This window comes from Centropristis striata, chromosome 21 (genome assembly GCF_030273125.1).
Source record: "Centropristis striata isolate RG_2023a ecotype Rhode Island chromosome 21, C.striata_1.0, whole genome shotgun sequence".
NCBI classification, from domain to species: Eukaryota; Metazoa; Chordata; class Actinopteri; order Perciformes; family Serranidae; genus Centropristis; species Centropristis striata.
The window spans coordinates 17507285-17535249 of record NC_081537.1 but is presented as its reverse complement, the minus strand read 5'-3'; the positions used below and the strand labels follow the sequence as shown (position 1 = coordinate 17535249).

At 38.8% G+C, this 27965-nt stretch overlaps 3 protein-coding genes across 3 annotated transcripts; all 3 read left to right on the top strand.

The window, feature by feature from the left end:
• Window positions 1-129: 129 nt before the first annotated feature.
• On the top strand, window positions 130-2227 carry gpx9 (glutathione peroxidase 9). Its single transcript, XM_059325263.1, has 5 exons — window positions 130-317; window positions 412-505; window positions 1351-1481; window positions 1605-1735; window positions 1832-2227. Exons 1-5 carry the CDS (start codon window positions 186-188, stop codon window positions 1887-1889), a joined length of 546 nt encoding a protein of 181 aa, XP_059181246.1. The 5' UTR covers window positions 130-185; the 3' UTR covers window positions 1890-2227.
• Window positions 2228-2901: 674 nt separating this feature from the next.
• ndufb8 (NADH:ubiquinone oxidoreductase subunit B8) lies at window positions 2902-6538 on the top strand. The gene is made up of 5 exons (XM_059324790.1): window positions 2902-3055; window positions 3299-3425; window positions 4934-5033; window positions 5420-5575; window positions 6373-6538. Exons 1-5 carry the CDS (start codon window positions 2965-2967, stop codon window positions 6463-6465), a joined length of 567 nt encoding a protein of 188 aa, XP_059180773.1. The 5' UTR covers window positions 2902-2964; the 3' UTR covers window positions 6466-6538.
• A 562-nt stretch (window positions 6539-7100) lies between these two features.
• sec31b (SEC31 homolog B, COPII coat complex component) lies at window positions 7101-27054 on the top strand. The gene is made up of 25 exons (XM_059324590.1): window positions 7101-7266; window positions 12305-12551; window positions 13049-13244; window positions 13356-13451; window positions 13969-14109; window positions 16695-16837; window positions 16929-17028; window positions 17120-17281; window positions 18106-18258; window positions 18363-18593; window positions 18744-18818; window positions 18912-19004; window positions 19104-19221; window positions 19320-19498; window positions 19579-19705; window positions 19881-20026; window positions 20417-20590; window positions 20712-20864; window positions 20949-21135; window positions 21422-21820; window positions 22599-22657; window positions 23419-23544; window positions 23628-23747; window positions 23846-23917; window positions 25694-27054. Exons 2-25 carry the CDS (start codon window positions 12349-12351, stop codon window positions 25871-25873), a joined length of 3633 nt encoding a protein of 1210 aa, XP_059180573.1. The 5' UTR covers window positions 7101-7266; window positions 12305-12348; the 3' UTR covers window positions 25874-27054.
• Window positions 27055-27965: the final 911 nt, after the last annotated feature.

Genomic DNA, 27965 nt, shown 5'->3' with positions numbered 1-27965 from the left:
ACGTGTGCTGAACAAACGGCCATCCTGCCAGCTCACCTCTGCCCAGGAGAACAATGAAGTCAGTCATGCTGAACAATTGCTGACCCATGAGTTATGTTTCAGTGAATGAGATGAGCCAACAGGATAGCCGGGTGAATACTCACTCTTGACTGACTACAATCCCATATACAAGCTAAAGTACAAGCATGGCGAATAAATCAATCTATGATTTCTCTGTTGAGACCCTGGATGGACAGCTGGTTCCGCTCAGTAACTTCAGGGGTAAAGTGCTTCTCATCATCAACGTTGCCACCTTCTGAGGGTCAACAATAGAGGAGGTAATATTCTACTTTGATTGATTACAATCAGATCACATAACCCGTGCAGTCATCTTTTATTGAAGGCGTTTGATTTTGTGTCCTGTTCCCTAAGTACCACCGACTGAATGCACTGATGGAAATGTTTGGCGACCTCAACTTCACCGTCCTAGGATTCCCCAGCAACCAATTCGGTCTTCAGTCACCCGGTGGGTATACTTAAGCTTTTGAAATGTGACAGAAATAACAGAAAACTGTACTCTATATTAACTGTGTTGCACTATATTTACTCAAATACAGTACCTTGTTATTTTATAGAAGTATGTTATTTCCATTTTATGCTACTTTATACATTTCCTCCACAACATTGCATTTAATTTCCTGCTATATTTTACTAGTTTCTTATCAAATAAGATTGTACATGTAATGGATGATAAGGTTATAAAACCCAATACATTGTTAAAGATTAAACCAGTCGTTTCAAAACATTTTGGCTTATAACCCCTTACAAAAAAACCAATGTCTTGCTGGGTTCCATTTTTCATTTAAAATGTCAAAGAGGGATTTCCACTCTGAATTTCTGAGATATTTTAATTTAAATAACTGTTCAAAGCCAAGTAGATCCAGTCCAAAGGCTGGAAATGAAAAATAAATTTGTATTACAGAACTTTTTTTTTCCATGAATGATCTTACGACCTCTCAGATCTACCATGTGACATCAGACTTGATACCTGGCAGAGGAACTACCAAACTGCACATAAATAGTTACAACTATAGCTCCACCTTAAACCAGTATAATTCTCCTTATACATTCATACATTGTAAGTTGATTAATGTAAAAATCAGCAACAGATAAATGTGTTATTCTGCAGAATAAGTACTTTATATTCATATATTGGTTCTTTTGTATTATTAAATGATCTGAATACTTCTTCTGCCACTGAACTGCCACTGAATGTTCATACATTTGTCAGGCTATTTGAAGATGAAGTTTTGATGACACATATTTTGGTCTTTAGATTTACTAATAAATCTTTGTACTTATTTTTTTCAGAAGTGAATCATGAAACCCTCAACGTCCTTAAGTATGTGAGACCTGGTGGCGGGTTTGTGCCAAGATTTCCTGTTTTTGGAAAGGTTGAGGTGAATGGAATAAATGAAGAGCCTCTTTTCACCTATCTGAAGGTAGGGTGTTTTACAATGTATAAGATTAACAGATGACATTTTTCGCCACAATATAGAAGTAAAGTGATGCAGCTGTTTTACCCTGAAAAACACAGATACACTGCCATTTCTTGTTTCCCACAGGAATCTTTGCCATTTGTGAACCCTGTTATTGGAGATATGAAGAAATTCTACTGGTCCCCAATCAAAGTCAATGACATCCGGTGGAATTTTGAGAAGTTTCTAATTACTGCCGATGGCATGCCCTTCAGAAGGTGAAGTTATAGACCATAGAATGCAAAAATCAGCTCTTCATTAGGTCAGACGGCGGTAACTATAATAGTGGCTCTAATGTTTTCCCTTTACTGCAGGTATGAACTTCATTGCCCCATTGAGAATGTGGAGAAGGACATAGCAGAACTTCTCTGATGGATTTTCTTCAATTTGTCACCGGTGGCAGAGTGACGATCCCCCAGTAAATGCACTTGTGCACCTGAGCTGGATCTGATGGGAAGAGGAACGGGCCTCGGGGCTTCAGTGCATTCACTCTGAGGACAAGTTCCCTTCAGCCACTGGAGGACTTTTGACGTCACTTTCACATTTTTTTCGAATGTGATGGTGTCTAATACTTTAAAATAAATAAAAATGAATACTAGAAAATACATTTTATTGTAGTTGTTTTTGTTGTCACTCCCACTACACTCCCAATGCTTATCTGAGTATGTTGTACATAATTCCCTTTGATCGTATAGTGCAGGCTTGCTCAATATACCAAAAGCAGCCTTCTTTTGTTATGCAACCAAAATTTGCCCTAACCCCCATCAAATATACAGTAAAACAACCTCAAAACATATTTTGCCATTTTATTTTTAATTAATTTCACCTTAAGTACCATAATTTTGATTATTTTGTATTTATTTTATATTATGCATAATATGCTGATGGTTTTAACATCTTAACAACATAACAAATGTTATTATGACCATTATTAGCTTGGTTTTATCCCTTGTATTTTTGCTACATGTGTCTCCCGTGTTTTGTATCATTAATGACACTTTGAAGTAACATTAATGCTCATGATACTTGTCATGTCATGTTTCTGACAGGCTTGTGTGACTCTTATGTAGACACCTTCAAAATAAAGTGTTACCATAATTTGCTTAAGTCACAAAGACATGCTCAAAAAATTGCATAAGTCATTTATTTCTCTTAAGTTACATAATTTACACACAGTGTTATTACTATGCCAATAGCCATCCTTTGTTACATCCTTTTTGAGTGAAATGATCAATAAATGTTATATGTTACACTTTTTGTGGAGTTTTTTTTGTTTCCTGCAAAACTTGAAATAATGAGTTAGGCGATTATTTTAAGAGGGTGACGAAATACTTTAGCCTATAATTGGACATTTCCTATGGATTGAAATTGGTTCTTATGCCGACCCATACTTTCAGTCTTGCGCATGCGTACTTCTTAGTCTCTCAGACGGCAGCAGCCAGTAAACATGGCTGTTGTTAGCTTCGGACGGCTAGCCCAGGCCCTCTGTAAAAGGAAAGTTTTTGGCATTTCAGCCCATTTGTCAGGATATAGGGCAGGTCAGTTGCGTTAAAGCTTACGATCAGATTCATTTCTCTTCAGTTAAGTGTCAGAGTTTAAAAGTTTAAAGCCTGGAATGTACGTAACCTTGACATGCTAATGTTAGCTCACGCTAGCTGAGAGGCTAATGTTATCGCTACTGAATGAGGATTATTTAAAATACCTTGTAGCGTTTATTAATATTATTATTATTATTATTCCATTGTGCCTTGCTTTTATTCGCATATGCAAATGTGTTTCAGCCTCGGGTGGATCAAAGGATCATCTACCTGGCCCATTCCCGATGACCCCCGAGGAAAGAGCTGCTGCTGCAAAGAAGTTCAATATGAGGGTTGAGGACTATGAACCAATTCCCGACGAAGGCGACGGGTGAGCTTTATTTTGAAAGAGCATGTTAAAATAATCGCTTATGTAATTTTTTTCAAGTTTTGCAGGAAACAAAAAAACTTCACCAAAAGTGTAACATATGACATTTATTGATCATTTCACTCGAAAAGGATGTAATAAAGGATGGCTATTGGCATAGTAATAACACTGTGTGTAAATTACGTAACTTAAGAGAAATAAATTACTTAGGCAATTTTTTGAACATGCCTTTGTGACTTAAGCAAGATATGGTAACACTTTATTTTGAAGGTTTCTACATAAGAGTCACACAAGCCTGTCAGAATCATGACATGACAAGTATCATGAGCATCAATGTTACTTCAAAGTGTCATTAATGTGACACATCCCATGTCATGTTTATGACACGCTCATGTAACTCTTATGTAGACACCTTCAAAATAAAGTGTTACCATATCTTGCTTAAGTCACAAAGGCATGTTCAAAAAAATTTCGTAAGTCACATTTTATTTTGATTTAGGCATAATAAATACGCTTAAGTCACACACTTGACATAGGCCATTATCTTAAAGGGGTAAAATCACATGATCTGATCAACTGAGGATGTAGACAATTTTACCATAGGTGGTCGGCGTCATGGGGAGATGACTTAGGCAAAAAAGCCAATTTTGACACAAAATGACTTAGGCGATTATTTTAACAGTGTGACGATTTTGAAAGAGCCTGCCATAAAAAGTAGTTTAAACATTGTTATTTCCAAAGTATTGTGAAGTAATGCTCAGCTCATACATTCAGAGTGCTAAAGGAGAACTCAAAAACACTCAAAATGTTTGGATTTTGAATATAGTGCATGAAACTTGCTTGAAAGTTAGACAGGTAACACATTTTGAAACATTAAACTGTGTTGTCTACATTTTGATTTTTTTTTTGTGCGTGTCACCATTCTGTGAAATGCTGTCACGAAACACAATATTGGTTGTTTATAGCACAAAAACGGGTAATGTGATGACGACGCCAAACAATCAATCATATTGTGTTATCACACATATTACTTTAATAACAACATGTGACAGACACCTTAATATGGGGAAAAGAAAACAACACAGCAACAGACGCAATACTATGCAGCACCAACCTGCAGTGATTATACAATTACTTATATTAGCATAGTAGTAAATGAGGGAAAAAACACTATTATGAAAAACATGTACAATGCTGAAGTTGATAGAAATTAATGTGTGAATTATTGCTTTAACTTATGCAGGTCATGCTCTCATCCATGAACTATGTACTGCTTAGAAATGTATATTTTACCTCAGCTGCAAGTTTCCAGAAAATCATGAAAATTCTTGGAAATTGCTTAAATTTGACTTTGGAAAAAGGTTCAGGTATCAGGTACATTGATTGAGAAAACAAATTTCCTGAAAAGGACAATAAAGTATCTATCTGTCTACCAGATCAATCGCCAGTAACAAAGTCATTAAATGTGTGAATGTGATGGTCAACTAATTGCCGTTGTTGTGTTTTTCTAGTTTTGGTGATTATCCAAAGTTACCGAACAAATCTCAGCATGAGAGAGATCCCTGGTACGAGTGGGACCACCCTGACCTGAGGAGGAACTGGGGAGAGCCGGTAAGATACTGACGACTTTATTGACTGATATTTAAAATGATTTATTCTTGTGATATCAGGTACATTTGCGCAGCCAACATACTGGATAGACATATGAGCTTACTATGTGTCAGGCCATAAATTGCAAGGAATTACAGGACATGGGCTGGTTCCACCAAATTTACATGATATTCAACATGAAATCACTTTCTTATTGCTCATTCTGATGTTTCACTTATCAAAACTAATGCCATACTTGATCAGCTTGATTGTACAAATGCACCACATTCTCCACATAATGCAGTCTCTCCATACAATCACCAGTTCACTTATATAACAGCAAAATTGGTTATTACAGTATGAGATTGCCCTTTAATTGATGGATGAATTTCTCTTTCTTTGTTTAGATGCATTGGGATTTTGACATGTATATCAGAAACAATGTCGATACATCTCCCACCCCAACTGACTATAAAACAAGACGGAATATCTTTTGCACTATGGTCGGTGTCTTGTTTGTTTTCCTCTGCCTTGGGGAGATGTATCCAAATTACCAACCTATTGTAAGTACAGACGAATGCGAGGATTTTTTTTGTAGTACATGTTGTATGAAGTGTATGTGGAATTATTGATCAGTAGTTTTAAATAAGAGATGATTCTGGCCCTTGAATTATGAGTTTTTCTCCTCTTATTTACTCACCCCTTGATGTTTCACCTGCATAATCTATGCTATCATATAACGTATACAGTAAATACCTATGGATTTGATATGCTTTAAATATATTAAATCTTTATCTTTATGTAATTATATAAATTTGCATATTTTTGTTAACTGTCTCAGACTCAACTTGTTTTCGTTTTACTTACTTACTGTAATCCATAACTACAAATAAATTAATGTTCTTCTCAGTGTTTGTAGAGGTATTGACCTTTTTAAAGGTGTGCAGAAACGTGTGTTATGATATTGTGCAGATAAGGGTAGTACACCATATGATACACCGTAATGTGCTTTATTATGCTGTAGTATTTGGTGTCAGAGTGGGCTGACTGCTGGACATGTCAAAACATATTTGACTGTAAAAGAAAACATAATCTGCAATCAATCAGCAGATTGGACACAGCATGGCAAAGTTCTGCTCAGACTTGAGGATTAGAAAGTTAGACAGACATCGCTAAGGCCCCATCTGAAAACTAAATACTGAACACAACAACACATTTTTATAAATTTTCAGAACATATTTCCATGGAACATTGTGTGTGTGTGCGCGCGTGCGTGCGTGTGTGCGTTATTGAAGTTTATGTTTTCATGGTTTTTGGCTTTGCACATTTTCAATAAGGCATACTTTTGCCTCTCTTCCAGGGAAAGAAACAGCTTCCCTACAACAATCTGTACTTGGAGAGAGGAGGAGATCCAGAAAAGGAACCAGAAGAAGTCAAAAACTATAAAATCTAGTTACTAAAATCTGATTCCACTTGTGTATAAATATTTCTGTCAAGAATAAAGAGTTCCGTGAACACCTAAATTACTCACTGTGTTGCTGTTTTTTTGTGTACAGAAGAAATGTTAACCAAATAGTTGGCACATTAAGTGATTTGAATTTGACTGACGTGACGTGATCCTTGAATTTCTCGTTTTGAAATCGGGATATATCGTCAGAGTGACATGAGCGTGTCATAAACATGACATGGGATGTGTCATGAACATTAATGACACTTTGAAGTAACATTAATGCTCATGATACTTGTCATGGTTCTGACAGGCTTGTGTGACTCTTATGTAGACACCTTCAAAATAAAGTGTTACCATATCTTGCTTACGTCACAAAGGCATGTTCAAAAAAATTGCCTAAGTCATTTATTTCTCTCAAATTACGTAATTTACACAATGTTTTTACTATGCCAATAGCCATCCTTTGTTACATCCTTTTTGAGTGAAATGATCAATAAATGTCATGTTACACTATTGGTAAAGTTTATTGTGTTTCCTGCAAAACTTGAAAAAATGAGTTCGGCGATTATTTTAACAGGGTGACGATATACAAAATACATTTTTCATTGGGTCAACCGAGACATCGGGGTTAACTTAGGCCACTTTGAGAAATGTCTGTGTCGGCTCCCGTAGCTCAGTGACAACACGGCAAAGTACTTTGATCGGAATCTGCCTGTGGCTAAGCTGCTAGCTTGACTGATAAGTAGCTAGCTTTTCCACTTTGATGTGGATGAGGACAGTCAGGCTGTAATAAAGACAGTTGACGTAAGTTACTCTCAAAACCATATCTATCAATTTTCTCTGGGTTTGAACATGTTTTGTATTTCTGTTGAAATATGGTAACCAGGGTGGTGGCTGTTAAACTGTTAGCTTGAAACAACATGGGCTTCGGTTATGCTCTGGCACCATAGACAAGACAACGTTAACCTGTAAGCTCACAAGACTTCTTACTCTGGCGTGGATGAGATATAAACTGATCCAATTAAACTGCTGGAGTGATAGGTAATGATGGCAATCACGTATCCTGTGGTCAATGTTATTAACTAGTACTAAGGGCGGCTAACGATTGGTGTATGGAACATGTTTGGAAATGCTAACATCAGTTAGCTAACTACATGTAAGGTTATCTTACGTTGAATTCATTTTCAAGTGTTTCGGTGACCATTTAATGTAGATAAATTCACAGACAATGACACTGAATTCACTATGATGTAGCTGATCTATTATATCTGTATGATAGTCTGAACATTGTGCAATACTGTTGGAAGTTATCCGTATGGCTTAATGTAAGTTAAGGTTAGCAAGCCGTTCCAGGAAGTAGTCGGAGGAAATCTGTCCATAAGGGTGGCACCCTGTTGGAGCTCAGTTAGAACAGTGCAGAAAATTAAGAGATGTGTTTGTACGTTTACCTTCTGCCTTAAACGAATATAAAATCGAGCTCCTTAAAAATTGTGGGCGCACGTAAAAAATAGTAATTGATGCATACATTTGCTGTTTTCTTGTGGAATGAGTCCAGATTGAAATGATAGAATGCCTTTATTGTCACTATACACATGCACAATAAGATTTGAGAGCTGGCTCCAATAAGCAGTGCGACAATAAATAAAATATACAATATAAACATAAACATACATAGGCAAGTAAATGTAAAGAAAAATATAGATACGATATAATGTAAACATAGGTAAGAAAGGGAGGGAAGGTGCACAGTCTTCAATTCAATTTGCCAGAAGCAGATATGATGCTATGCAGTGTTCATAAATGTTTTGCACGTTGAACAACAATTTATTGCACCAATTATTGCACATTGCCAAGTATTGTATTTTTTTTTTAAAAGTCCATTTAAAAATCAGTTCCACATCAATGCATACAGTAATCACAATCTTGTGCCAAGATGAGTAAATAAAAAGCATAATACTGCTATTCAATCACTGCATGTATTTCGTGCTACTACTATATGTAACGGTAACTGAATGAAATACCAATGGCCTAATGTAGGATTAGGATACTAGTCTGAACTGGTAAATGCATATAAATGTGGGCTCTTACTGGTGTTGGAGCTACTTAAAACACTTGAATTTTCAGGTGGGGTTTCAATGTTTGAAAGGTACTTGGATTTTGAATTAAATGCTGGAAGCTGCTTGAATGTTAGGTTATATAGGATGACAGTTACTTACAGTGACAAATTTTGAAATATGAAGCTTTTTTGTGTTTTCCTTTCATTTGTCACCCTTATGTAGAATGCCTCACAAAACATAATTTTGGTTTATGGTAAATTAACATTTAATGGAGATAAGATATATATATATATATATATATATATATATATATATACATATATACATACAGGTGCTGGTCATATAATTAGAATATCATGAAAAAGTTGATTTATTTCTGTAATTCCATTCAAAAAGTGAAACTTGTATACTGTATACATTCATTCCACACAGACTGGTATATTTAAAGTGTTTATTTCTTTTAATTTTGATTATTATAACTGAAACTAATGAAAATCCCAAATTCAGTATCTCTGAAAATTAGAAAATTACTTAAGACCAATACAAAAAAAGGATTTTTAGAAATGTTGGCCAACTGAAAAGTATGAAAATGAAAAGTATGAGCATGTACAGCACTCAATACTTAGTTGGGGCTCCTTTTGCCTGAATTACTGCAGCAATGCAGCGTGGCATGGAGTGAATCAGTCTGTGGCACTGCTCAGGTGTTATGAGAGCCCAGGTTGCTCTGATAGTGGCCTTCAGCTCTTCTGCATTGTTGGGTCTGGCGTATCGCATCTTCCTCTTCACAATACCCCATAGATTTTCTATGGGGTTAAGGTCAGGCGAGTTTACTGGCAAATTAAGCACAGGGATACTATGATACTTAAACCAGCTACTGGTAGCTTTGGCACTGTGTGCAGGTGCCAAGTCCTGTTGGAAAATGAAATCTGCATCTCCATAAAGTTGGTCAGCAGCAGGAAGCATGAAGTGCTCTAAAACTTCCTGGTAGACGGCTGCGTTGACTTTGGACCTCAGAAAACACAGTGGACCAACACCAGCAGATGACATGGCCCCAAACCATCACTGACTGTGGAAACTTTACACTGGACCTCAAGTAACATGGATTCTGTGCCTCTCCTCTCTTCCTCCAGACTCTGGGACCTTGATTTCCAAAGGAAATCCAAAATTTACTTTCATCAGAGAACATAACTTTGGACCACTCAGCAGCAGTCCAGTCCTTTTTTTCTTAAACCCAGACGTGACGCTTCTGACGCTGTCTCTTGTTCAAGAGTGGCTTGACACAAGGGATGAGACAGCTGAAACCCATGTCTTCATACGTCTGTGCGTGGTGGTTCTTGAAGCACTGACTCCAGCTGCAGTCCACTCTTTGTGAATCTCCCCCACATTTTTGAATGGGTTTTGCTTCACAATCCTCTCCAGGGTGCAGTTATCCCTATTGCTGGTACACTTTTTTCTACAACATCTTTTCCTTCCCTTCGCCTCTCTATTAATGTGCTTGGACACAGAGCTGTGAACAGCCAGCATCTTTAGCAATCACCTTTTGTGTCTTGCCCTCCTTGTGCAAGGTGTCAATGGTCGTCTTTTGGACAACTGTCCAGTCAGCAGTCTTCCCCATGATTGTGTAGAGTTAATTTTCTGATTAGAGTGTGGCACCAGGGGTCTTCAATATTGAACCTTTTCACAATATTCTAATTTTCTGAGATACTGAATTTGGGATTTTCATTAGTTTCAGTTATAATAATCAAAATTAAAAGAAATAAACACTTGAAATATATCAGTCTTTGTGGAATGAATGTATACAGTATACAAGTTTCACTTTTTGAGTGGAATTACTGAAATAAATCAACTTTTTCATGATATTCTAATTATATGACCAGCACCTGTATGTATGTATGTATGTATGTATGTATGTATGTATATATATATATATGTACAGTCATGTGAAAAAATTAGGACACCCCATTAAATATTCAGTTCTTTATTAAGAAATGTTCACATACCGATGTCTAATCTTGTTTTTATTTATCTCTGGGAAAGAATGTGATTTAATTGCAGCTAAACAACAAAAAATAACCTTGATTTACTCATTAAACAAAAGATAACAACAAAAATGCATATTTTAACTGAGGAAAAAGTTAGGACACCCTACCCCCTAATAGCTAGTATTACCCCCTTTGGCTGAAATAACTTCAGTGAGACACTTCTTGTAGCTTCTACCAGTCTCTGACATCGGTCTGAGGAAAGTTTGCCCCACTCTTCAACAAATTCTTTCAGCTGTGAGATGTTTGAGGGGTTTCTTGCATGTACAGCCCGTTTCATGTCACCCCACAGCATCTCAATGGGATTAAGATCTGGGCTTTGGCTCGGCCATTCCAGGACTCTCCATTTCTTTTTTCAGCCAGTCCCTGGTGGATTTACTGGTATGTTTTGGATCATTGTCATGTTGCAGGGTCCAGTTCCTCTTCAGCGTTAATTTTTTTTACAGATGGTCTCACATGTTCCTCAAGCACTCTCTGATACACGGTAGAATTCATGGTGGATTCTATGACGGTGAGCTGGCCAGGTCCTGCTGCAGCAAAGCACCCCCAAACCATGACACTTCCACCTCCATGCTTCACAGTTGGGATGAGGTTCTTTTCCTGGAATGCTGTATTTGGTTTACGCCAAACATGTCCTCTTTTCTGGTGTCCAAATAATTCAATTTTGGACTCATCTGTCCAAAGAATATTATTCCAGAAGTCCTGGTCTTTGTCTATGTTCTCGCTGGCAAACTTTATTCTGGCCTTTATGTTTTTCTTAGAGAGCAATGGTTTCCTCGTTGCACACCTCCGATGAAAGTTAAACTTGTGTAGTCTCTCTCTGATTGTAGAGGCATGCACTTTCACATCAACAGTAGCAAGAGCCTGCTGTAGGTCCCATAATGACATTTTAGGGTCTTTGGTGACTAATTTCATCATCTTGCGGTCTGCTCTCCAGGTGAACTTGCTTGGACAGCCAGACCTGGGCATGTTGGCAGTTGTTTTGAATGTCCCCCACTTATAGATTATTTTCCGGACAGTGGAATGGCTGATGTCAAATTCTTTTGAGATCATTTTAAATCGCTTACCAGACTCACTAGCTGCTACAATCTTCTTTCTGAAGGCCTCAGACAGCTCTTTTGATCTCACCATGGTCTTCACTCTCACTTCAACAGTCAGGAGCACACCAAACTAAATATCTGAGGTTTAAATAGGGCAAGCCTCCTTCAAAATGCTGAGTAACGATGTTCTAATCATGTGCACCTAATGTGATACACATGTGTGTGATTTTAGCCATTTTAAGTGGGAATAAATGTGGGGGTGTCCTAATTTATTCCTCACCAGAAATTTCATTTTTTTTTAAATTATATTTTACAGAAGGTTTTAAAAAATAATTTATTCAGTTAAAATTGTTTAGTTGTATTACTTGAATCTCTCAGTATTGTTGAAATTGATATTAAATATCCATATGTCCAAATATGTGAAAAAAACCCACTTCTTTCATAGGGTGTCCTAATTTTTTCACATGACTGTATATGTGTGTGTGTGTGTGTGTAATTTACCACAGATGTAAAATGCTGGAAAAGCTTAAACATACACTTTGAAGTGCTTGAATTTGACTTTGCGTTTACTGGTTGCAACCCCACTGCTTGGACACTGGTTGGAAAGTGCATTAGTAGCATGTGCATATTTGTAAGGTACTTCACAATGTATTGTTAATCAACAACAATTTGTAAGCTACTAAAACATTTATTATTTGTGATGCAGTGGAGTCCATTCGCCTGTCCAGGACTTGAAACTTGTAGAGTAATATGAGGCTGAAGGAGATCCAGAGGACTGCCCACCAGGCGTGGAGTCCTGCAGAACACCATCCCATCCACCTGGCCTTAGGAACATCAGCACAACAGCTTGATGCCTCTTTCAATACCACAGCTGCCCTAGAGATATTTGAGGTGGATTTCGCTGACCCATCACTGGACATGCAGCTCAAGGGGTCATTACCCACCTCAAACAGGTAATTTATAGTCGGGTGATACACAATAAGATACAAGATACTACATAAGTATCCTCTATTAACAAGTAAATTCAACACACCCCTCAGATCTGCATGTTTCAAACTCTGCAGTGAAGGAAATGTTTTTCTACTCAGGAAGCAAATGTTAAATGAATGTGAAAATTATACCTTGATCTTGACACATTAGCCACAAATCCTTATCCTAACCTCTCAGTGCTGTGTAGTTTGAAAAATCCTATCCCAAGTGGTTGCTTCAAACAAACAATTGCCAAATTTTCCATAATCATGGCTTGTTCCAAATTCAGACTAAATTCTTGTCCCATCTGATTTCGTCTCTAAATAATGGTTGATTTTGGCTCAAAAGGCAGTGTGATTGTCAGATAAACATATAACTTTTGCAACAATTTACAGTTTACCGAAACACCAAGTTTCCTTCAGCTTTAACTTTGAGTATGCCTTTCGTAGCAAATCACTCACTATCCTTTCATAATCCACAGGTTGCACAGTATCGTATGGGTGAATTTTGGAATGGGAGAAGATGGTACAGGAGGGAGACTGGTTGGTGGCAGCGAAAATGGCACATTAACTGTATATAACCCAGAGGTCATAATGAACTCCGGAGCAGAAGCAATAGTGGGACAGTCTGATAAACATACAGGACCCGTCCGAGCACTCGATTTCAACCCTTTTCAGGTAAATGTCTTCAGTCAAAATGTTCTACATCCCCACAGATATACAGAAAGACACTTCTCTCATGGTGCCGTAGCACACATTATTAATCAGTCTCAATGTTTCCTCTCCTAGAGTAATCTCCTCGCTTCAGGAGCAAATGATTCAGAGATTTATATCTGGGATCTGAACAACTTTTGCAGCCCAATGACACCAGGAGCAAAGACGCAGGTGGGTGCGTGATTGAGGGATCAGAGATCTAACGAAGTCGACACATCAGAGAGGAGTTTACTTCTTGTTTTGATCCTGACCTATTTACTGTTTGAGTCAGAAAACAAAAATAAAAAACCACAATGTCAGCTTTCTTCTTTTTTTGTTACCTCTGTGGTTTCATGTTTGTGAGTTAAAACTGAAAGCCACAAGAAAGGTTTCTTTATGGTTTCCATTTCATGTGTAGTCTTGTGTAACTTTCCTTAGATAATGGGGTTAATTGTTTCCTGTCACAAAGGCATTTTCTCTATAAAATCATCATGTCCCAAGCAGGCCATTCTTCAAAAAAACATTTGACTTCTACTGAATATTTTGATCCTGCATCACTATTGGCAGCTTTCTCTTCAGGGTAATTTGAATTAATGACCACAGTGTTTACATGGCACAGGCCTTGTTATATTATCATTTGAATATCTGTTTGTGTCAGACTCGCAGTCTGGTTTGTTTTTACAGTATCAGCCTTTGTCTTTTGTTTCAGCCTGCCGAAGACATCAGTGTTGTGTCCTGGAACAGGCAGGTTCAGCACATCCTGGCCTCTGCCAACCCAAGCGGGAAAGCAGTCGTGTGGGATCTAAGAAAGAACGAGCCCATCATAAAGATCAGTGACCACAGTAACAGGGTGGGTGACTTCAGTACAAAATACAGAAAGTCCAAGGTAGGCAAATGGATTGCATAATGAACTAGAAAATTTCCTCTGGGAAAATTCTGAAAGGGCCACGGGGGCTACTGCCGGTGTGTGTACACTATGATGAGATTCTTCAGAGATTTATAACTATGCCCTTTAACCTCAAAGAATGTGTGTGTGTGTGTGTGTGTGTGTGTGTGTGTGTGTGTGTGTGTGTGTGTGTGTGTGTGTGTGTGTGTGTGTGTGTGTGTGTGTGTGTGTGTGTGTGTGTGTGTGAGAGAGAGTGAGAGTGAGAGATTAAAATTACATAAAGTTACCTGTGTGTGTGTGTGCGCGCGCGCGCGTGCGTGCGTGTGTGTTTGAAGCATGTTTATGCATGTGTGAGGAGTGTGCGAGTGCGTGTGTGTGTATCTGGAACTGTAATCACATCAAAGATCAAAGGCAATCAGATCAAAGCAATCAACAGAATTAACTGACACCTGCCAATGTCCCGGAAGAGTGACAGCAGCCAGAGGTGGACAGATTTTCTGGCCTCGAACAGAAAGCATTTTTGGCAAAACCATAATACCTATCATTGATCCGACTTCACTGTGAGCGTCCTGAGTTCTTCCTGAACGTCTGAAAAAATAGCTTTGTTAGAGCGATCTAAAAAAACTGTTACATCTCCCTTTTTATCTCCAATTTTAATATGGGAGCCAGTGTGGCTGTTGGTGCGTGTTGGTGGAGCATCTATGCGTCCTACGCCCAAACTATAACTCTGACAGCTTTACCAGAGGATTGTGAAGGAGAAGACAAATTTTCCTACGTTTCTATGTATAAATTATTTCTGTAGAGTGGAATTTGCGGCCTGGAGCGCAGTTTTCAAATGTATTTTTTGACAATTTATTCTCTCCCTCTACACTCTGGCGATGATGTCACACACTGTGACACGAACATTCCGTGCAATACACACCCATTATAATCTCAGAATTTCTCCAAAAATGTTCATGGTCATTGAACAGGAATTGATAAAAAACTATATGACCTATCGAAACGTGGATTAATACACCGATGCACAAGATTTGTGTCTACTGTTTAAAGTTTAAATGGAGTCTCTAGGTGAAATTATGCCGGAGAAGTAGACGTTTAAAAATCTCCAATTATTGTTCTTTTTCGCTCATTTTTTGTCGGCCGTCCCATTCATTTCAATGCAAAATTTTGGGCAGTTGGGCAAAATTCGTATTCTGTAGAGAAAAGTAATAGCACACCGATCCCGATCAAACCACTCGTTTTGATATATAATTTGTCCTGCACCTCTTCAAGTTGTAAGACGGTGCGATTGCCCCGAGGCCCTAATTATTGATTGAAGGGATGATCAATGATTGGTTGTCCCTACAGTGATAAGGCAGCTTTAACTTACTCACTATCAGAAATATGATGTTACAAATATAATCTCTATATTCTGCACCCTACTGTGTACTGGTACACCTCAAAAAAATAGAATATTTTGAAAAACTTCAATATTTTTTGTCAATTATTTCAGAAAGTGAAACTCGTATATTATATAAATTCGTTACACATAGAGTAAAATATTTCAAGCCTGTATTTCTTGTAATTTTGATGATTATGACTTACAGATAATGAAAACACAAAAATCAATGTCTCAGAAAATAAGAATATTACATAAGATCAATAAAGAAAAAGGATATTTTAAACACAAATGTCATGCTTCTGAAAAGTATGTTAATTTCTATACACTCAGTACTTGGTTAGGCCTCCTTTTGCATGAATTACTGCATTAATATGGCGTGGCATGAAGGAGATCAGCCTACGGCAGCATGTTGCTTTCATAGCAGCCTTCAGGTCATCTGCGTCTGGTGTCTCTCACCTTCCTCTTGACAATAGTCTATGGATTCTCTATGGGGTTCAGGTTAGCCGAGTAGGTTTCCAGCCCAGTAACACCATGGTCATTGAACCAGCTTTTGGTACCTTTGCCAGTGTGGGCAGGTGCCAAGTCCTGCTGGAAAATGGAATCAGCCTCTCCAAAGAGCTTGTGGAAGCATGAAGTGCTCTAAAATGTCCTGCTAGATGGCTGCGTTGACTGTGGACTTTAGAAATCACAGTGGACCAACACCAGCAGATGACATGCCCCCAAACCACCACTGACTGTGGACTCACATATTGAACTCTTTCACAATATTCTAAATTTCTGAGACACTGACTTTTGGATTTTCATCATCTCTAAGCCAGAATCATCAAAATGACAAGAAAAACAAGCTTGAAAAATTTTGCTCAACGCGTAATGAATCTATTTAACATATGAGTTTCACTTTCTGAAATGATTAACAAAAAATATTGAACTTTTTCATGATATTATAATTTTTTGAGATGTACCTGTATTTGGGTCTCTGCTGTGGCATGCTGAGCCCCATCAATCAGCACGAGTGACAAGTTAAATTTAAATTGTTAATTGCAAACCAGTTTTCCCTATTTTTTCCATGGTTGTGATTCGCAGCATCTGTGTTCTGCCTCTATATTTGTAATGTTGAGATTTCAGAAATATTTTGCCATCCTGAATTTCATCTGTTATGTGATTTCAGATGCACTGTTCAGGAATGCTCTGGCACCCTGAGGTGGCCACTCAGTTGGTGCTGGCCTCTGAAGATGACCGACTGCCAGTCATCCAGATGTGGGACCTCCGTTTTGCCACATCGCCCCTTAAAGTCCTTGAGAACCACACAAGGTGAGGCTTGAACAGTTTGTGATCATGTCAGTTTTTTTGTTATGTTGCAGAATATTTTATATGTTCCTTATATTGGTGCTTTTTTTTATAGGGGAATTCTGTCCATATCCTGGAGCCAGGCGGACTCTGAGCTCTTACTGAGCAGTGCTAAAGACAACAGGATCCTCTGCTGGAATCCAAACACTGGAGAGGTATATGGCATTAATTGCTGCTTCTCTTGCCTCATTACTGTGACTTTACAATGATGCCACTGATCCTCATGTGTCATTTTCTTCATTTTAGGTCATTTACGAGCTTCCAACAACAAACCAGTGGTGTTTTGATGTCCAGTGGTGCCCCAGGAATCCAGCCCTGCTTTCAACTGCCTCATTTGATGGGAGAATCACTGTTTACTCTGTGATGGGAGGGAGCTTGCAGGCACAGCAGCAAAGCACAGCTGATAAGGTGTCAGCTGCTCTTAAAGTTCATTCATTATCCTTTACTGCTTATCCGCACTCCGGTCGCGGGGGGCTAGAGCCGGTCCCAGTTCTATTTCTATTAGTTCTATTCCCGGTTCTATTTTTGACATATGGGGAGAGGCGGGGTTCACCCTAGACAGGTCGCCTGACTATCGCGGGGCTGACACACAGAGACAGACAATCATCACACTCTCATTCACACCTACGGGCAATTTAGAGTCACCAATTAAACCTAAGTGCATGTTTTTGGACTGTGGGAGGAAGCCGGAGAACCCGGTTAGAACCCACGCTGACACGGGGAGAACATGTAAACTCCACACAGAAGAGCCGCAGGCCGGAGTCGAACCGGCGACCCTCTTGCTGTGTAGCTGCTCTTAAAGTGATGCATTTAATCCCAAAGGCTGCATGCTGTGCTACATTGTTTGTCCACAAGATGGTGCTAGTGGGAATGGATTGACATCAACTAATGAACAATACAACATTGAATAATTTGAAATATAGTTAAATGACTGGCCTAAAATTTTAGAGACTATTAGCTGCAATTATCGTTGGTTTTGATTATTTATTGAGCTGCTGATTATTTTCTCAATGTAGTAGCTTATTGTAAATCATTACAAATGTTCATCATAGTTTCCCAAAGCACAAGTTGACATATTCAAATGTATTTGGTTTTATGAACAGCAATAACCCAAACCAGCTTTCCCAATTTTCTATTACAGCAAACTAAGAAAACCAGCAGTTGTTTACAGCTCTTAGCTCTACCCCAATGTGTTGTGCTTGTCTTTTAATGGGTAACATTTTATTTAACAGATATCCTCCTCATTTGATTCAATGGATCCCTTTGGTACGGGGCAGGTGCTGCCCCCCCTGCAAGTTCCTCAGCCTGCAGTGCAGGAGACCATAATTCCCCCTCTGAAGAAGCCACCTAAGTGGGTGCGCAGGCCAGTGGGGGCTTCTTTCGCTGTAAGTGCCACATTTAAATATTTTAAAGCAATGACGAATAAGGCATTGAAATTAGTGTTATTTTCCTCTATGACTGATTTGTATTTTGTGTGTTTTGTTCTCAGTTCGGTGGAAAGCTGATAACCTTTGAGAATCCCAAGTTGCCTCCGGTGCAGAGCCCCCAGCCTGTCCCCAGGCAAGTGTTTATGAGCCAGGTTACCACAGAGACAGAGTTCCTCCAGCGCTCCAGGGAGCTGCAGGCAGCGCTGCAGTCAGGGTCCTTCAACAACTACTGCCAGGCCAAGATTCAGAACGCCAAGTCAGACGCTGAGCAGGACATATGGAAGTTCCTTCTGGTGGGTCTTCAAGTCCTCCTCATATTAAGACACAGAGTATTAAACTTCCCATGAAATCAAAATGGATGAATAAGCTTTTTTTTGTCATTATCAGGCCCAGCAATGACAATATTTAAGAATTTATTTTTAATTCACTTCATCTGTTTGTAGGTAAACTTTGAGGATGAAGCCCGAGTTAAATTCCTACGGCTTTTGGGTTTCAGCAAAGATGAACTGGAGAAAAAGGTATTCTGCCTCATTTTTAAACGGAACTATTACCTGATATCTGATGATGATTAAACCATTGAATCATCCTGTAAAAATGTTTTGTTTCTTCAGATTTCAAAATGCTTGGGGAAGAGTTTTCAGCACAATGGACATGGAGTTGATGCTAAAGACCTGGCAGAAAAGATGCAGCGGCTCACCACTGAGGTCAGCAAGTCTGCACACAACATTTAAAGAAAATTGTTATTTTAACGCTATGTTTTTCAGCCCTTGTTTCATTGAAAATATTCTTTGTTGTATTTCCAGAGGTCTGATGTAGCAAGTGCAGTCGGTGATGCACGAACCTCTGGTTCTGTTTCACCGGCAGACTTCTTTAGTCAAACCCCAAAGGAAAACTCCAACTTCCAGATCCCTGTAACATGTGGTAAAATCTCTCATCAGCACAAACAATACATTATGTGATCAAAGCACATATCATCTCTGTTTGTGTTGATGGTTAATGACCTTGTCGTTCTTTTGAAGATACTGATGGTTTGATAAGCCAGGCGCTGCTGGTTGGTAACTTTGAGGGGGCTGTGGATCTGTGTCTGAATGATGGCCGTTATGCTGAAGCCATCCTGCTGTCCATCAGCGGAGGAGAGGAGCTGCTGAAGAAAACGCAGCAAAAATACTTAAGCAACCAAAAGAACAGCGTTTCTATGGTAAGAGTATGCTTCATTCATTGTGTTGCAGTTGCTGCAGCAAAAAGAGAAATTCTAATTTAATCTGTCCACAACTGTAGCTCATATCATCAGTGGTGACCCAGAACTGGAGAGACATAGTGCAAAGCTGCGAGTTGGACAACTGGAAGGAAGCTCTCGCTGCTCTGCTGACTTACGCTCACCCTGAAGATTTCGCCCGTCTGTGCGGTAAGCTGCTAACAAGTGTAGCAGCACACTGATCATGCTGAGACTTGTCATGCTTTCAAGGGATCTGTACCATTTCAGGAGTTTTACTGGTTTTACTTGCTGTAGAGCATTTCTATTTGTTCTCATCGCTCCCCCTTTCTTTTACATTGTCTTATTCTGTAATTTCTCTCGGTAGATACTCTGGGAGGCCGGTTGGAGCATGAGAGGACAGAGAAGCGCTGCCTGCAGGCCTGTCTGTGTTACATCTGCTCTGGGAACATTGAGAAGCTTGTGGAGTGCTGGGCCTTGCATAGAGACTGCTCCTCCCCTCTTGGCCTAGAGGTATAATCATACTAAAGGTTATGTTGGGCTTTGCATGAACAAAATGCTGGTTAGACTGAGCTGTTGCACAAGGAATATGAGTGGGAGCCCAGATCAAATATGTAAAATAATTGCAGTGTCTTATTTTGATGTGCAACAACATCTGAATCAAGTAGAATTAAAAAGTAACCTAGGAGGATTTTTTATTAATAATTGATGTCACATGTCTACTATTACGATCCCACTCATGTGATGTGCCTGTACTGACATGCAAAATTTAAGAAAAACTTTTACAAGAGTTTTTATGAGAGATATATAAAATGCACCATTGTAGCCTGAAGGTAAAAGCACTTAAGAATGCAGCTGTCACAGTGATATGTGTCTTTCCTTGTGTCCCTGTGTGTTTTTCAGGATCTGGTTGAAAAAGTAATGATGCTGCGTAAGTCAATCGAACGGCTCCGTAACAGCGAGGTGGCTGTCCAGAGCGCCATCCTGGCCGAGAAGCTGACCTGCTACGCTGGCATACTGGCTGCGGAAGGCAGTCTGGCCACTGCCATGACCTACCTGCCTGAGAACTCAGATCAAGTAAGAGGCTTAAGAGCAACCACATGTCAAAACACAACACTCATTGTTTTGCTCTGTTTCGATTGTGATTTTTTTTTTTTTTATACTTTTTTTTTAATGTGTTTGCACAATGTTTTCTCAGGCTGGGATCAAGATGCTGAGAGACAGGCTGTTACACGCTCAGGAAGAGGCTGCGGTTGGACGGCAGCCTCCAAACTCCTTCAATAGAGTCAATGTGTCCACAGCCAAGCCCACTCCTGCTGCTCAGGCTTCTGCACCAAAAGCACAAATAATGGTATAAATCTATTAGCAATACAAAAGCATGAAATCATATATTTTTGAAGTTTTGTCTAAAGCATATTGTTTCTCCCAACTTTAGAGTCAGTACCAGCCCACTGCTCCTTCCCAGGCCACCCAGCAGCAGCCTCCTATGCCGTCGTTTTTTACTCCACAAGCTGTAACCAACACCGGGCCCGGCCTGCCGCCGCCTTCTCATGTACTGCCGCCCAGCGCGACCCGCCCTGCCTTGAGGCCTCCCTACCCCCAACATGCTGCTCCGGCTCCAGGTTTGACTCTGACTATTTGTTTAACATTAAGCAGCAACCTTACACCACTATAAATTACATTTTTAAAGAAAGTTGGTTAAATAAAATAAACTCTCTCATTTAATACAATGTTTCACTTTATTCATGTTGAGGATTTTGTTAGAGGATTTTTTGGAGGGTGATGACATCATAACATATGACGACAGACATTCAAAGCATTCAAAAACCTCAATATAAGCTTTGAATGATAACAATTAAATTTATTACAGCCCAAATTTAAAAAAAAATCGAATTTGTCTTTTTCCAGGTTTCCTTCCTCATCAGCCATTCCAGCCTCAGCCTATGCCCATTGGCGGACCCTCAGGCTTCCCTCCTCCAGGTCCTTCTATGCCAGCTGCTAACTTATCAGGACCCTCACTCCCGCCTTCGTCATCGACCCCCGGAGGCCTGCCCCCCATGCCCAGCCCGGGGGTGCCACCGACAAGTTTCATGCCTTCTACCTCTTTACCCTCAGGCCCCTTGCCACCCAGCTCCCAACCCGGAGCCCCAGTCCCCATGTACCCAGGGGGTCTCCACAACCAGGGGCCCGCTCCCCCCATGGCATCTGGTCCCTATTCGCCACCCGGATCAGGGTACCCACAGGGAGGCCCTGGAGCTCCTGCTGTAAAGCCCTTCTCTGCCCCTGCTGTTGCTCCTCCTCCTACAGGTAGCTGTCACTTTGATTTTTTGAGACAGATCTACACATCACAGATGTTTGCAGGAATCTGTCGCTGATGTTTGTTGTATCCTGTTCAAATGGATTATTATTTGACTTGCAGGATTTTTTCCCTGGCTGAATTCCCTGAGTGAACCTCAAGGTGACAGAGCTAGGGAACTACATATGAAATAAGGCTGCATTGAAACGTACACTTGAGTGACCACAAAAAAAACAACATCTGTACAACACAAATCTCTGCATTACTTTTTTATTAGACTGCACTCCATTGTACAGAGTTTCTATATTTTTCTGGTCACTCAGTGTTTTTCTGGTGGTGTTTGTGTGTGCTGCTATATGCTAGAGGGAAATGTAGTAACTTCATTTATTTTTCAGCCTAAACATGGAAAACCCAAAGTTTCCAGGCTTAAATCAATATACTTTAGGTTTTATATTACACCCCATAGCATCAGTCCTGATATAAATAACATACACATTCACATGTTAATAGTGGATACATTTTGTTTGCGCTCAAATATATATATGTATAACATGCCTTTAATTATCCAGCACTGGGATGTTGTTACTGTTGGGTTTTTATGAGGATGCTGCCTGAAAATGCATCCCATATTTGCTGTTTTGTTTTATGCATAAACTGCTGAAATATTTGGCTTAATGACATGTTTTTGCCACATTGACTAACCTTAGCTCAAACAGGCTTTGACTGCTTGAGTGCGATCAAGTAAAAATGCTACTTGTCATTATAATTTCCACTCATCTTCTGATTTAGGACCCCAAGAAGGCTGGAATGACCCACCAGCAGTTAGAGGTGGACCCAGGAAGAAGAAGGTATTTATGCATTTATATCAGTATAGTCTTTTAGATCAATTTTGTCCAGTCTGTAGGCTCAGTTCTTAAAAATCTAACTAAAATCAAAGGAGTCTGTGTCTATATGTCCTTCTGGTTACGTGACAGTTGTTCATCAGATCAACTTCACAAGAAATACATTTCTATCGGATCTTTCCCTGAAAAACTAGAATAACGGGATGAACCAAAGAATTCCAGAAAAGACACAGTGACACTAGTGGGCAATGCTTAGTCTATGTCTCTTCTTAGCCATCCCTTTGCTGATTTTTTTATGACAATAATATATACAACAGTGCCACTAACTTGAAATTCTATTAAAGAGTTAATTGCATGTACCATTGCTCTAAAATACATAGTATATGTACTACAGTGCTTAGCCCAGTTCAATTTAATGTACTGTTCTTTCTTAAAGCTGCACTGAGACATTTTTGATTAATAACGATGAATTAAGTGATGACATGTAATTTGAAAGGGGTCATGCAGCGTGTCAAACCCTCAGAGAATTATCACTCTGCACTCATTGACCTGATTTCCAGCAGCAATAAGCGGGTGTTTTCAGCAAACATATTCAAATAATTCTGCTCCACGTTCAGACAAAAATCAAGTTGGACATCTAGTCAGCTTGCTGTGGAGTTCCTGTGGCCGAAAAACCCCAATAAATTATGTTTTAAATCTTATTCAATTTCATTGTTTTCCAACCTTCCTCTCACTGCTGGATGTGTTTTACTGTTGTGTGTTCGCAGGTCCCTGATAACTACACTCCACCAGCCCCCATCACTGCCCCTGTGATGGGATTCCCTGTGGAGGCCCCTCAGCCCCACGACCATGCCCAAGTCCCTCCTGGAGCCCCCCAGGAGCCCAGCGTGCAGGTTAGTGTCTGACAAGAGACTGTAATCTGAACTTGCACACAGAAAACATGTCAACACCTTGTTTTATTTGTGTTTTTCCCCAGCTTCTCCAGCAGCTGCCGGCAGAGAGGGTGGAGCAGAAAGAAATCCCCGCGGAACACATGGTTCTCAAATCCACCTTTGACAGCCTGGTGCAGCGCTGCCAGCTCGCAGCTAGAGACCCTGTAAGTCTCACTGTGTGTGTAATAAAGCTTGTATTCATTAAAGGAAAAAATGGTTATTTTGGGCAGATATAAAATAACTGCAAATATTTTCTTTTCAGCAAACAAAAAGGAAACTTGATGATGCAGCCAAACGTTTGGGATATCTGTATGACAAGCTAAGAGAGCAATCGGTAAGAATTATTACATGCATACAAGTTCATCAAGAAATGGCAGTTTTTTTGTTCTATAGTTAGAAATTTAAGTTATGATTCTCCTACTGTTCAAAATCATAAAGAAAAGAACTTCACGTTCCCCTTAATTGACACCTCATTAACTCATGAATGAAGTGATCAGCTAATGTTTTAACAGCTTAAAGGTTTAGTTTTAGATCTTTTTTAACTTGGGGTTGTATGAGTTACTTTTCCATAGTCACTGTATTACTACAGTAGTTCATAGGAGTACGAGCACAGAAGGACAGGAGCAGCAGCAAAAAAATATTTTAGCAACTCTAAAATGTGTGTACAGTACATTTAGAATATGTTATTGCTTAACCTTGACACCAGACAGAGAACTGATGCCATTTACTACTTTCTTTAGAGCCACTGGACTCCTTTGACAAACCAGTAATTTTACCTTTCGGTACGAGAGTTGCTGGTCTACTACTACTACCTAGTTTGTTTGTGTTATTGTTTAACTTGGTGAAACCTTTAACACACTACAGTCACTTTTACACTCATACTTAGAACAGTATCAGGGCGGAAACTGGCGACTATTCTCATCATTTGCCATTTTTGATTAAAACATTTATGCAATCATTAAAATGCCACATCACAAGTTCCTAGAGCCTGGGTTGACATTATCAAATGATTTTATATTGTTGTATCAATTATCCAAAAACAAAATACTGTCAATTAACATTGACTTATAACTAAGGAAAGCAGCAAGTCCTCACATCTGAATAGCTGGAACAAATAAATGCTTGATATTTTTTGCTTGACAAATTACAACAAACTCACTCAGTAATACAAATCAATTAACGGATGCAGGCAGTGGTAGACCAGCAACTCCTGTCTTCTGCAAGGTAAAATTACTGTTTTTGTCAATGGAGTCTGGCAGCTTTCAAGAGAGCATAAATAACTTTTTAATTTTCCTGTGTAAACCTAAACAGGGGCTGTCTGACAGCAAGGTAAAGCAGTGAAAATATTCTAAATGTTTCATACACTTTGAACTGAAAATTATTTTATTGGAGTGAACATTTTTAGTACCCCAAACGATCTGAACTATGCCTTTTACCCATAAGAAACCACGGTGACACAGGTGTAACAAACACTTTAAATCTTCTAGAATCTCCCATATTCAGCTTTATGTTTCACATTAACTCATTAAATCCCTTAGCGACACATACTCAACATGTGGGTGTGACTGGAAACAGAAATCTAAAAAAAAAAGTACCTAATTTCAAAAAGCTTATTTTTTGTTACTAGGCTAAGTTTAAACCCATTTAACAATTCTAATCCGTTAATAGGGTGCCCTGTGTTGCATTTAACCCTGTTAGAGTTTGTTATTTGTTTTTATTTATTATTGATTTATTATTATTTTGTTACTTAAAAACAAATCTGAAAAATAATTTGTTGTTTTACAGCACTTTTAATGTCACAATTTTAATATATGTTGCGGAGATGCAGAGAAAAAAGGCAAATTTGTGTTTCTGTAAGCTGGAAAGGTAAAGGAAAGGTATTTATATTATAATAAGAAATATCATAAAAATAAATACCGTAATGTGACATATATGTCACATCACAGATCTTTGACATTTAGGGGTAGCATTTTTTTTAAAAAGTGTTCTATGTGGTCCACTTGGTTTGTGGTATATCCCCCATAATTTTCCTTTAAGGATAAATAGGTCTGGGTTCTTATGGGTTAATATCAGGCATCACATAGTAACACGTGATATCTACGTCTCTTAGCTCTCTCACAACATCCTGAACGGGCTCCACGAGATCAGCCGCTGTGTGGCGAGCCAGAACTACCAGCGGGGCCTGGAGGTCCACACCCAGGTGGTGAGCAGCAGCAACTTCAGCGAGATCTCCGCCTTCATGCCCATCCTCAAAGTGGTCATGACCATCGCCAACAAGCTGGGCGTCTAACCCCCCCAGGAGGGCCACGACCACCAACCAGACTTCAGTGTTACCATATTGTTGTATATGTATTTATTTCTTTTTGACCTGATGATGTGCTTTGATAAGAAGAAATTAGAAGATGATATTGCAGATTGTGGTCTTCATCACTCCATATACATATTCCTTCCCTCCTTCCTGGAGACTGATTTGGGCAGTGAGGTGGATTTTTGTAGAGATTTGTCGATGTTGCTGTGGTAATTTTACGATAAAATGAATGTATTCTGAAAGTTGTGATTCTGTGTAAATTCAGCGGTTGATGTAATATACAAAGTTTGAATCAAGGCGGTGTTTGTACAAGTAGTTGCATTTTCATAGTCCACATTATTACACTCTACACCTGTGCATATTTTCTGCTAATCATATTTTCCGTATGAATACATGCAGTGCTCTAACTGCAGGAACAAAACATCTGGGATTCGCATCTCCTACATCCAAAGAAGGAGCGAAAATGTTGAGAATAAAATTTGGGTGGCACTTACTTTCTATCCTGTCGGTGTAGTTTGTATGAGGGAGAAAACACCGAAGCTCATGTTCTTTTTTATATAATTTCACAACAAGCGTTAAGCAAACACTGTAACAAAAATACTGATTGTTCTCTTCACCTGCTGTAACAGATTGTGTCCAGTCGATTGTGCCATTTGGGGCTTTTGGGCCAAAGCACTGCTCAAGAATGCCATGCGTTCATTGTCAAGTTGCTATTTTATTTTATTCTCCATTTTGTGTTAACTGAACCCTATTAGCACTGTTATTCCCTGATGGCTTGTGTGTACGACTGATTTTTTTTTTCTCTCTTTTTACCCCGACTGGCTTCAGTGTGCATGGCAGCTCATTAACATTACGTCAATTTATGTTAAAGATGCTTTTTTTCTCATCATTCTGCCCAGGCTAAGTCTTACTTTTTCTAAATCTTATTTGTTTTAGATTAGATCAAATATTGATACCAACTTACATGAATTGACAAAACAATTCTGATACTCTGAGGTTTGTAGCTGGACATAAAGCTGGATTAGTTTGGTATATCATGGCAGCAGAAGGCAGGAAAGTGCCTCAGTGTGCTCATTTTGGTTGCACAGATATTTATACAATCCATGTTGCTTACTTTACTCATTTCGGTATCTTTTTCAAATAAAACTTCACTTCAAAGCTTTTGAGACTTTAATCATTTCTAACTAATTTCTCTACTATCTAATAAGCAGTGGTTGAAAGCAGCTCAGTACATTTACTCAATCAAGGGACTTGAGTATTTTCCATTTCCTTTATACTTAAACTCCTCCAAATTTTACAGTGTACACAAAAGTACTAACACCACACTATGAAATTACTCCACTACAAGTAAAAGTCCTGCATGATGTACTTAAAGTATCAAACGTAAAAGAACTCATTATGCAGAATGACCCCACTCAGATTGTTGAATATATTCCACATAAATGATTGGATTATTGATGGATTTATGTAAGCAGTATTTTAGTTGTCTCAAGTTAGGGCTCATTTTAACTACTTAATGGACTGTAATGTGGCTTAATTTACAATTATCATTTTAAATTGATCAAGTTGTTGATGTTAAATCTTGACCCTAAAAGTAATTAAAGCTGTCAGCTAAATGTAGTGGAATAAAAAGTATAACTTTTTCCTCTAAAATGGAATGCATCACTAAATATAATCAGATAATATATATATATATATATAATTCAAAAATGGGCCTTCAGCATGATGATACTTTTACTTTTGGTTCTTTTATGTATATTTTGATATATTTCATACACTTTTAAGTAACTACTACTAAAAAAGTTTTCACACTGTATTATTAGTACTCTTACTTCGTCACCCTGTTAAAATAATCGCCTAACTAATTTTTCCAAGTTTCGCAGGAAGCACAAAAAACTTCACCAAAAGTGTAACATATGACATTTATTGATCATTGCACTCAAAAAGGATGTATCAAAGGATGGTTATTGCCATAGTAATAACACTGTGTGTAAAGTATGTAACTTAAGAGAAATAAATGACTGATGAATTTTTTGAACATGCCTTTGTGACTTAAGCAAGATATGGTAACACT

Coding starts and splice junctions, on each gene's coding strand:
- sec31b (XM_059324590.1), top strand. CDS start 12,349: ATGAGGCTGAAGGAGATCCAGAGGACTGCCCACCAGGCGTGGAGTCCT. Junction 18,259..18,362: donor CAGTGGGGGCTTCTTTCGCT/GTAAGTGCCACA, acceptor TTTTGTTCTCAG/TTCGGTGGAAAGCTGATAAC. Junction 20,865..20,948: donor CACCAAAAGCACAAATAATG/GTATAAATCTAT, acceptor TCCCAACTTTAG/AGTCAGTACCAGCCCACTGC.
- ndufb8 (XM_059324790.1), top strand. CDS start 2,965: ATGGCTGTTGTTAGCTTCGGACGGCTAGCCCAGGCCCTCTGTAAAAGG. Junction 3,426..4,933: donor ATTCCCGACGAAGGCGACGG/GTGAGCTTTATT, acceptor GTGTTTTTCTAG/TTTTGGTGATTATCCAAAGT. Junction 5,034..5,419: donor GGAGGAACTGGGGAGAGCCG/GTAAGATACTGA, acceptor TTCTTTGTTTAG/ATGCATTGGGATTTTGACAT.